This window comes from Ostrea edulis, chromosome 9, assembly GCF_947568905.1.
Source record: "Ostrea edulis chromosome 9, xbOstEdul1.1, whole genome shotgun sequence".
Classification (NCBI taxonomy): Eukaryota; Metazoa; Mollusca; class Bivalvia; order Ostreida; family Ostreidae; genus Ostrea; species Ostrea edulis.
The window spans coordinates 43,346,117-43,358,414 of NC_079172.1; the positions used below are offsets into that span (position 1 = coordinate 43,346,117).

General features: G+C 34.8%; 1 protein-coding gene across 2 annotated transcripts in view; it reads right to left on the minus strand.

The window, feature by feature from the left end:
- LOC125657858 (methanethiol oxidase-like) overlaps positions 1-12,298 on the minus strand; it is a 52,853-nt gene that overhangs the window by 28,802 nt on the left and 11,753 nt on the right. The window contains exon 1 of one of the 2 annotated variants that reach the window (XM_056149310.1): positions 1,178-1,314. The exons of the other annotated variant lie outside the window; for it this stretch is intronic. Coding sequence (XP_056005285.1) covers positions 1,178-1,199 — 22 coding nt within the window. The 5' untranslated portion in view covers positions 1,200-1,314. Of the gene's footprint in view, positions 1-1,177; positions 1,315-12,298 lie in introns of those variants that run through there. 2 annotated transcript variants of the gene reach the window in all.

Genomic DNA, 12,298 nt, shown 5'->3' on the forward strand with positions numbered 1-12,298 from the left:
TATGAAGCGTGTATTTTCTCCTATATACCTTTCGGGAATGAATCAACTAATTAGGATATTAATCACTGTTCGTTATCACCAGCTTTCATTAAAGTAACAAATGTCTATCTTCTAGCAATACATGCACATCCTGATCCAATTTTGTAGACTACATTTGATAATGATATAGGTCTCCAGTTATTTAAATAGAATTTACTTTTTCCTTCTTTTTCCACACATGTTATAATCCTCTGCTTTTGTATAGATGATAGTTCCCCTATTTCATAACCATAATTTATAGATCGAATGACATCATGTCCTATTTTTTCCAAAACATCTTTAAAAATTCAGCAGTAGATCCATCACCCCCTGATTATTGTTGTTGGATCATACTGACAAAGCCTCTTTATAGGTATAATTTTACCTTCAAGGATCATTTTTTCCATACTAAATGGTTTAGGTACTTATAGTCCTTTAGTATATCATATAAACCTAGATTGAACTCTTCCTGCTCTCATGGATTGTATAAATTTTTGTAAAATGTTTTCTCTTGATATGATAATAAAATGTCTTTTTGTGGTTTGTTAAACGGGGGGGGGGGGGGGGGGTGTACAGGTTCCAAACATTACTGAAAAAATTGCATAATCATAATGATCAGGTTATACATTTTTGTCAAATCTACGATGGTTGCGACCTTCATGTCCTATTTAACAAACTAAAGAATTCAAAGTATTTTCTTGTTGAACGATACAACGATGCGTAGATTAGTTTATTGTACATATATTTTTGGAATATAAATCAGAACTTAAGCTCTGTTATAACGCAGACTAACCGGACGGTACAACAGACCTGTGCTCGCCTACAAGTAGACTGTGGTTTGTGTTTTCATTGTGCAATTTACACCACTCCATTGCACGTCAGAATATCTGATTATCAACTTTAATTTCAAACCCCGTTCCATACTTGTCACGTTCTATTTAATTTCGCTCAAATATTACCCTGCTAAAATTTCAAATTTAAAAAAATAAAGATTGCGAAATTTCCCTCTTGCTACATAACCACCTAATATGGTGCATGTATGTTTCACTTTTCTCGCACAATAGTTTACAACTGAATATTATATTGATGCAGACCATGCTTCCCTCATTTTGTGAATTATATTCCTAATTACAGATATTAGCTACATACACAAACTTACCATCTTCCTCTGTCGAATCCATCTTTAGGGTTGTGCTCGGCGTGAATGAATTGCCTCAACTATTTAGAACACACTGTTTTATACAATAATGTTGTTTTTTAAAGATCTCTACGATGTTTCTGTTTATTCGGTCTGTTGAACGCGTTTACAAGGAAGTCATGTATTTGAAGCATAAGAACTACACCTGTACTTTACAGTGGTGTGGACTTGAAAAATTAGGAATAGACCACTTGTAATTGAAAATCGGTAATCATTACTCTTTTCCTTCGTTGAAAACTAGGCCGCAATTGCACACGGCACTCCTCATTATAAAATTATTCTTACACATTTCAGAAGTTCCCATTATGAAATTCTGAAGATTTTTTTTTTTAAATCCACAAGGCTCTTTTAGACTAATTCTCACCTCAGAATATCAAGTCAGTAGGTCATATTATATCTCGACATAACTAACGTTGATTTCCAGTAGAATCTGTTCATTCCACTCTCTGATATCAGAGAGCATCATTAAAATGTTAAATGTAAATATGACTTTGGTGAGAATTAAATTGAAGAAAGATTTTTTTTTACAATAAAGTATAACATGAGAAGCATATTTGTTATTTTTCAAAATACACTTGGCACCAAGACTATGGTGAACATGTATACCAGTTTTAATAACTATAGTCTAAATAGCACTGTTTTACAATCACACACTTTCTAAGTTTGGTATATCCGAACCAAACACGGTTTGTAGCGTACTTTTCTGGATATGAATAGGGGTATTCTCACTTGAATTTAAAAATTTCACGTTCATGGTAACCCAGTGATCAGTACAGTGTTCAATATAAACAGTAAAATGGTTTCATTATTTGTTTTGAGGAGAAAGACCAATTGGATCACGCGCTCGTCCTTTCCCGTAACCGGTCAATCTCTACCCAGAGTTATCGTTCCTTACACTCACTTACACGTAAGTGAGAGCAAGGAACGACAACTCTGGGTAGAGATTGGTAACCGGTAAGAACTTGCGGTTACGGAAATAGCCGAGTAGTAACGATTGGATAAGGCATAAAATTACGTTTATCGTTGTGACGTTATTGATGTCACCTTTATATGCTTGTATCGTTGACTGCCCTATTTCGGTGACTGGGCAGAATCGGTGACCTTTTGTTTACGTGTGCGCGTTTGTTGTTTCCAGGTGTTGATTACGTCATCAATTTCGCCATAGTGTTTGCAAACATACACAGAGTACGTCTTCAATTTTTTCTTCTTCCGAAAATGAACTACTACAAGGAGAGTATGCAAAAAATCAACATGAGCACCCCAAAAATAAGCCCATTTACTTATTACTTTTTCAAGGAAACTTTCAAATTAATATAAAGTATACCAAAAGTCGATAAATCTACACCATGTTATTTTATTAATATTGGCGTTTAGTTGCACATTCCTCCTGTATATACGTTTTTACAGTAATTAACTTTTGGCAAACCTATATAATATAATTACACTTATCGTCATTTTATGTACATCTTTAATTCTGAGCGTAGCCCGGAAAACAGATGTAATCTGGTTGAAGCTAAAGGTGAATATAAACGTTATGAACGACAGGTCAGACGTAAGTATTTAAGATCAGAGGGGAACCGACTTAGTCTGTTACGTAGGAATAATCCTAGGCAATTTTACAAAGCGTTTAAGAAGAATTCACGGTCTCCACCTACAGAGTTGTCTTTGAATAATTTTTTTGAGCATTTCAAGTCTGTCTGTAACAATGATGGAGATAACAATAATACAGATGTGGACCGAGCTCAAAGTTGCATTTTCGAGGAGCTAGATGTTCCAATATCATGTGATGAAGTTTGTAATGTATTAAAGAAAACGAAAGCTGCTAAATCACCGGGCATTGATAACTTGTTAAATGAATACTTTTGTAAATTTCGAGTTATTTTTACTCCATTGTTGTCACATCTATTCAATATTATCTTTAAGCGTGGCACATTTCCAACATGTTGGTCTGAGGGAATTATTTTCCCATCTTTTAAGAAAGGAAATGCTAACGACACTAATAGCTATAGAGGCATAACTCTGGTGAGTTGTTTGGCAAAAATATTTACTTCTGTTTTAAATGATAGGTTGTTAAAATGGTGTTACGGGAATAATTCTGTGTCAGATGCTCAGTTTGGTTTCAAACCAGGTTTTGGCACTTCAGACGCTATATTTGCATTACAAAGTGTCATTAGTAGAACGTTATCACGCAAAAATAAGTTATTTTGCTGTTTTGTTGATTATGAAAAGGCTTTCGATAATGTCAACCGAAACAAGTTATTTTTTAAATTATCACGCTGTGGCATCACTGGTAAATTACTTACAATCATCAAATCACTATATAGTAACTTAAAATCCTGTGTTAGATTTCAATCCGAATTATCGAACTTCTTCCCATGTACAAACGGATTAATGCAAGGTGAGGGGTTGTCCCCCTTTTTGTTCTCTCTCTATGTGAATGATTTTGAGAATGCATTTATTAATAGCTTATGTGATGGAATTGACTTTAAAGATATATCACTGTTTTTGCTAATGTACGCTGATGATACTGTACTTCTTTCTGAATCAGCCACAGGATTACAAAACATGTTAAATACTTTATCAGTTTATTGTAACGAATGGGACCTAAAAGTTAACATTCAAAAAACAAAAGTTCTTGTCTTTCGTAACGGAGGGAAAATAAATGCCGCCAGCAAATGGTTTTACAATGGTAGCGAACTAGAAGTTGTTGACAGTTTTAATTATCTTGGTCTTACTTTAAATTTTAATGGTAAATTTTTAAAGTCTCAGTGTATTATCGCCGAGCAGGGTAGAAAATGTATGTACCATATTCTTCGAATTTGTGATAATCTGTCACTGAATATTGTAACAAAACTTCATGTATTTGATACTTATGTTTCAAGTGTTTTGAATTATGGTAGTGAAATTTGGGGTTTTAACCCAGGTAACGATGTTGAAAAGGTACATGTGGACTTTTGTAAGCGAATTTTACATGTAAAGAAGTGCACTCCAAATTATATGGTTTACGGGGAACTTGGTCGTGTGCCAATGTATAATTTACGTATGATAAAAATTATCAAATATTGGTTGAAAGTTATCAAAACCGACAATTGTATCCTTCAATCTATATATGATGACATGTTGACTTGCAATCACAAGAACTGTAATTGGCGCTGCCAAGTTAAGCATTTATTATTATCGAAAGGATTTGGTGATGTATGGTTTAACCACTATGTTAATAATGAAGTTTTATTTCTAGAATGTCTCAAACAGCGTTTAACTGACAACTTCATGCAGTCACGAGATGAATTTTTTGTTAATTCACCCAAATGTATTCTGTATAGACACCTTATTGATAATGTTACCATTCAATTTTACTTGACAAAATCTATTCCGGAAAATCTTATTAAGCTTTTAGCAAAATTTAGATTGTCTGCTCACCAGCTTAGAATTGAACAAGGTAGATATAATGGCACAGCAAGACAAGATCGATTGTGTGAATTTTGTAATTTGAACGAAGTTGAGGACGAATATCATTTTATTTTAATATGTCCTTTGTACAAAAACCTCAGATCTGCATATATAAAAAAATATTATTGGTCGCATGCTTCTATGTTTAAACTGGTACAATTGATGTCAATTCATAATAGAAAACAAATCTGTAATCTGGGTAAATTTTTAAAAGGTGCTTTACTCTTACGATCTAGCCAAACTATCGTCTAATGTATATGCTGGTTTTTGTTGGTTTCTTTTTTATGTAAACTTGTCTTATAACTCTCTTCATGTATGTCCATCCTCTAATATTCACTCCACTTTTCATACTGTATACATCTTTTTTGTTTATACTTTGTAATTGAATATGTATTATGCTGATGAGCCGTAAGGCTTAAAGCCAATAAACAATACAATACAATAATTAACAATGGTCACAGAAATAGGTGACGTCACCGTTTTAGGAGCACAAATAAACATGTTTTTGTCACGAAAATATATTCAATTAACGTATCAATGGATTTGGAATTTTTGGATGAAAGTAAAGAAATTTAATTACTTTAAAGGTAGGTGTATTGTTTATTCATTTAATCTAAGTGATTAATGAGAAAATCGCGGTTTATCATTAAGGTCACCGAAACTGGTCAGTCGACGACACAATCTAGACACAACGCGGAAGAAAAGAAAGTGGTTCCATTTAAGGAATGAAGCTAATTTTGACCTATGTCGATATATAATGTAATAATACGATGTATAATGTAACTTGGTGTTGACGCTCTATAATCTACGAAGCGGATTATAAGAAGCGTAAACTGCACCAAGTTACATTAGATCGTATAACATACCGGTAGGTCAAAATTAGCTTCATTCCTTATACTAGTGATTTGATTTAAAAAGACAAAACTACCTGTACACGTCTTTATTTATACAAAAAAGTAAACAATCACTGAGAAATAGAAATCACTTGCACCGCGCAAGGATTCACTTTATTGACTTAGCAACAGACTAAGGAAGCGTCGAACGAGAAAACCGCCATCTTGGTTCTATGTATAACCGGAGCATAGCTATATGAGATCAACTATGAATTCGAAATTTAAGAATCCAAACTCTCCTTAATCCAAAATCACAAACTTGCATATTCTGTCAAGACCATGTCCATTCAGCACAAAAGTTAGTAGTTATGCAGAGAAAATGGTCATCACTAAAAACCAGACTGTGGGTTAGTTGCTGCGGAATCATAGACTTATAGAGGGGATATTCACAGAAAATTGCTAAGGAATGCAACAAGCGTCACCACACAAGGTTTTGTAATCAGAACAAGGGAGAACAAAAAAAAAAGCACTCAAGAAACTCACCAGCTCCTTACAACCCCAATTCGGACATGCATCAGCGATGGACTTAAAATGAGCTGTTGGACATTAGCCCTATTGGAGGAAACCATCATCGTAGAGGGTGAAATCATCAGAGGGTATAGCCCAATGTTCAGCCGAAGAATCACGAATACGATCTCTACTCTGAGGACCTACGGTCGAATCATCACAGAACTTTCCTACAATATTTTAGTCAACCATAGGGCCGAAGAAATGAACCTTGTTCAATTCTGAGAAGTTGAATCCTTAGGAATGAATGTTAATGTTCACGGAATCTGTTCTCATACTTCTGTTGGCATTGCTTTCATCATAGACAATAAATACATGTTTGTTGCAAACTAGTTCGATCCGGTTTCTAGTACCACCTGTCGGCGTAACCATTACCAAATATAGAACGTCATCAAGGTCAAAGTGTGAATTGCCTGTTTCGTTTAAAGGAACGAATAGGTCAACGATATGATATTTTTAAAATTAGATCTAGTTTATAGTGTTAAAACAATACATAAAATTATAAATATAAACAATAAAATGGGTATCTTTCTTGTTCTATCAGGTGATGAAGGTAGCAATCATTGCAGAAAAAATTGCAGTACCCGCTCACGCATCAAATCATTTTATTGTTGAAATGACAACTAAGGGACAAAATCTTTAAAAGAATACCTCAAGGAATAACATCTCATCCATCAGGCTCAAATATGTCAAATATGCCTTTGCGTAAAGAACACAGGGAAATCTAAACTAATTTGGAAGTCGATACAAACCGCACATTTAAGTGTCATTAAACGCTTGTCAAAAGATGCCAGATCTACTCGGGAAAAACGAAAAATAATCAAGGAAACGAGAAAGTGGAATAATTGAACAAATTCTTGGTGTTCGAAAATAAGAAAACAGAATCGTTATATACCCAACCATTCAGTAAATAGGACTCAATGACAGTACAAGGAACAGTGAAGATAATGAACAGTGACCAATCATTTATAAAGAATACAAAATTAAGATTAGGGCAAACGCGGACCCCTAGGCACATCAGAGGTGGGAGCAGGTGCCTAGAAGGAGTAGCATCCACCGTTGACTGGTCACACCTGTCGTCCCATATCTTGATCAAGTAAACAGAGTAACCCGTAGTCACAATCAGTATGTAAAAACATATCACATACCGATACATCGAAAAGACATTTTTACATCTAAATCTCGATGAGGTAGATAGAGACGTGACTAGATTCGTTTGGTTATCTGATCCTAAAAGTCCCCTTCACTGTTTCGATTTAAAACAGTACTAGTTGGAGCCACATGTTCACCATTCATCTTGAATGTGGCAATTTTGAAACTCGTACACATTATCTCTTCAACTTCAAAGAGACACATATTTTGATAACATGATATCATCGGTGGACACAGACGAAGCTCTGAAATACTATTAGAATTCCACTGTTATTTGTTGTGGTTGGAAACTAGGTCAGGGAACCAGTATTTACTTACTATTATGTGTAGATCCACTCGATTCCATGAATATCTACCTCTTTCATGCATGAGTTAGGTGTTAGACAGTATAAGTCTACTGCTTATTATCCCGAGTCACTAGTACGTTTTCATCAACCCCTTAAAACTATTAAGACATATATTGTTATCAGTATGATAAAGACTGGGATGAAGGGGTTCATCTTGTTTTATTTACTGCGCTTTTTTTTTTTTACTTCGATTCAGTCTTTTTGGATTAGTGTTTGGTCATACAGTTAAAGTTCCTTTGAAATTGTTGAAGGAAAAACGGTTAACTGAAACCAGTGCTCTTAATCTTTTAAACTATGTATATAATTTCAGAGAGAGACTTTATACTGCCTGTAAATTGGCAGAGGAAAATCCCAAGAGTTCTCAAACCAAAATGAAAGTTTGGTATGAAATTGATGCTAGGAACAGAGTTTTTAAACCAGGTGATAAGGTTCTTGTAATCTTGCCATTTCTTGGTCATCCTTTACAGGTCAGATATTATGGTTATCATAAAATTGAAAGCAAGCTTAGTGAACTATGTAGTGAAGACACCTGGCCGGCGTAAAGAAAAACGAGTATGCCACATTAACATGTTGAAAAAATATTTTGATAGATGTGACCGAAATCCTGTAAAATCAGTTTCCACTTTTGCCAATGTTCAGACAATTCAAGATTGTACTGAAAATGATATTAGTGTAGAAGCTTGTGAAAAAGATTTGAATCATAGAGTACGTTTAAAGAACTTCGACATTCTTGCCAATTTTCACACCAAACTTGGGCATCTGAGTATTCAACGTGAAAGGTGAAGATAACGAACAGTGGTCAGTCTCATATAACTCCTATAAGCAATACAAAATAGAGAGTTGGGCAAACACGAACCCCTGGATATACCAGAGGTGGGATCGGGTGCCTAGGAGGAGTAATCATCCCTTGTCGACCGGTCACAGCCACCGTGAGCCCTATATCTTGATCCTCTTATGGCAAGTTATCCTTCAATCCTTTTAGATTTTCATTTTAAAAAAAACGATCAATGCTGCTTGTCATGATGTTAAAGTGGGTGACGCTGTATTGACAAAATCGGAAATGCTAAATTTGTCAGTAAATTTCACCTCCTGAATCGACATATGAATGAAAGCTATCATTGTTAATAGACAAAACGTCATCAATGTAAAACTTATACGGTACCAATTTTGATGCACCAGATGCGCATTTCGACAAATAATATCTCTTCAGTGATGCTCAACCGAAATGTTTGAAATCCGAAATAACTATGAAGTTTTAGAGCTATTATAGCCAAAAAAGTGGAGCCAAATTCGTCCAAGGATAAGAGCTATGCATGAGGGAGATATTCCTTAATTTTGAAATGAATTTCTAAATTTTATAACAGCAATTAAATATACATCTGTATTTTCAAGCTAGTAACAAAGTACTTAGCTACTGGGCTGTAGAGACCCTCGGGGACTAACAGTCCACCAGCAGAGGCCTCGACATATCTAAAAGTCGAATTGAAGGCCACAGCGAGATATTTTTTCTTCTCACGTAGAAGTTTTTGAATAAATTCTGCTTCATATGAATATAAAAACAGGTCAGCTAACAGTCAAACCTGATTTCTGGCAATTTTCTTTTAATTTATGTTCAAAATACATTTCTCTGATAGATATATTTTAATGCACATGTCTCTTGAAGATTTTAGTTGTAGATTTAAAAAATATTAATACTAGTAAATAGCATTTTCCATTTCCATAGATATTTTTTCCTTTAAATATTTAGAACGTCTATCCGAGTATTGTTGGCACGTTTTAGATATTCATATCATGCATCAAATCACAATGACGATTGAATTATAAAATATCTCATTTGCAAACAAAACATCTTCTTTATCATTCCGGAAAAAACCATGAAAACATCATATAGAATAATTGAGAGTTTGTATCACTCTTTCAATGGAAAACTCATACTTCATACTAAGTGCTTTAACGAGCTATTGAATAAAGTTTGGTTTATGATCCACATTAGTTTCGTTAATAATTAGCAATGACTACAAGAGAAATTTACATGCTGGAGTTCGAAGATTAGTTTCAATATTACGTCAGAAAAAAATCCCTCAATAACACAGATTGTAAAGAGAATGTGTAAAACGGTATCGGTTCCACAGACAAGCCCCCTCCATCTACAGGTCTTGTTTCATACAACCCATAATTTGTGTTGACTTTACAAGCACTCTTCACGGGTCACAAGAAAGTTACGAAAGTCTACGTATCTTTTCATCTGTGCAAACTCTCGCGCAATTCATCTTGATACTGTCCAAAAGAATCCTTTTTACAAGCAGTTAGAGGTTGTTTATTACCAAAGATCTGATCTCATAGAAACATATCTACAGCCTCAGCTGAAACCATTCCCCATCTTACACTGTCACCATTAATCCGAAGTGACCTACTTATCAAAACATGGTATGGCAGCTTCTGGGAAAGATTGATTGGATTAACAAAAAATGTAATGAATCTAAGAACCAGAGCCACAAAGTACTAAAATTGGCCCTTTCGCCAAAATAAATGAGACTTTCACAGTTAATGCTCTAGGATTTATAGGTTATAGAACAATTTATTTTACAACTATCTCTTTTCTAGTTTTCGTTTTACAGTCGTTTAAACTTTGTGTTGTTTTTCAGCAGAAAAGTTATATAACGTCATGATGTTGACGTTATGAGAATCACAGTGTAATACACAAAAAATGGACGCATAGGTTAATATATATTCTTTGGGCTTATTCTGGTTGTAAATCACAGCTAATAAAATACTAGGAACTTGTATATTTTCTATCACGATGTTTAAATTTGTGATATATCCCCCTCCCCACTACACAACACTTTACTATTTTTTCCCGCTGTATTGGACATAATTGAAAAATCGTGATCAAAAATTAAAATTCCTTGCAGTGAAGGGACCACAGCAAATAGTATTGGTTTACCGTCTATCTCAAAGACGAGTTTATGTTTTCAAGTTGCATTTATATCTATTCGTATCAATTTCCATTAAAATTGATATTAATTGACGATAAAAAAAGAGAGACAACTGTATAATTTTGGTTAAACTTGAGTAATTATAGTAACTAATTAGAAAATGGATTTTTTGAACATCCACCTCGTAAACTAAATTTAAAAAAAAAATAAAACACGGTGGACCTTTAAAATTGTCGGCACCTCTGAAGTCTTAATTTTCTGAGCGAGGTAGACCTTTAAGTCCACGGAGGATCTAAGTGGATATCTGGCATCTGTGTCTCCTTTGTGCCAACATGCACCTTCGTGTGATAAAAAAAGATAACAAATACTAAGCGAAATATTAGTGGGTGAAAATTAAAACGTATAAAACGGCGACTTCTATATATTCATATCATTTAATGATATATATTATTGTAAATTTGAAATAGTAATTTAATTTTGAAAAATAAAAATAGTGCTCCTAGCTCGACCTAAAATATTTTTGCATGTATGTTCAATTGAAAAGGTGTATATTATAAAAATACGTTAAATATTTTGGGCGAGATGAAACCAGTATGCCAAAATCTTTAAAAAATAACCAGTTTTTGGTGAAAAATGACAAAAATACGGTACCATATCCGGTTCTAGTATGTATACAGCTTTAGTTGTGCTCCTATTTCTAAAATCTAACATGTTTTTTTAAACCCCGGATTCTGATACATATTTATAACACCAATACTCCTATTCAACATTTACTTTCATTTTTATATATTTTAAGGGCCATAATATGGGGTTTGTACGGAAGCCGATAGGTGCCAGGGTATAGAATTAATATTTATTTAACTGGCGGCCGCCACTTCTTATCTGGCGGCCGCCACTTATTAACTGGCGGCCGCCACTTATTATCTAGCGGCCGCCATATAAATTAACTGGCGGCCGCCACTTAATTTATCTGGCGGCCGCCAGTTAATTATATGGCGGCCGCCAGTTAATTTAACTGGCGGCCGCCAGATAAATTAACTGGCGGCCGCCACTTAATTTATATGGCGGCCGCCACTCAATTTAAATCATTTATATGGCTGTCACCAGTTATTCAATTCCTCTCTCTTTCTCTATCTCTCTCTCAAAATGAAAGGGGTGCAATCCATCCCCAATGCTTAGTAATATAAGAGCATTAAATTATTGTTTTTCGATTGTACTGACCCTCCATTTATTTGAACGTTCAATTTCTATTATTTTCACATTTAAACTAAATTATTTTCACATGTGAAATAAGATTAATTGGCCCCCACCCCACTCTTTTGGTGGTAGTAATGAATGGTAAAAATGTAATAATGAATGAACTGATCAATTGAAGGATGAACGGAGCTCCCTCCCTCAAATTTAGGAGTACGAAGTTTGGAAAGAGACATTTTAGGTTCCTTTTCTGCTTGTCAACAATTGTAGAAGACAATTTCTCCTCCGACTGTCCCTATGCACTTTGAAAAACGATGCTGCGTGTTTGCGTACTATTCTAAATCTTTCCAAAATAATCACTCAGCGATACGAATTACATTGTTTTTGCAATTGGCAGCCGCCATATATAAATTAAGTGGCGGCCGCCAGATGAAATAAGTGGCGGCCGCCAGATAATAAGTGGCGGCCGCCAGTTAATTTATATGGCGGCCGCCAGTTAATAACTGGCGGCCGCCAGATAATAAGTGGCGGCCGCCAGTTAATAACTGGCGGCCGCCAGATAATAAGTGGCGGCCGCCAGTTAAATTAAGTGGCGGTCGCCAC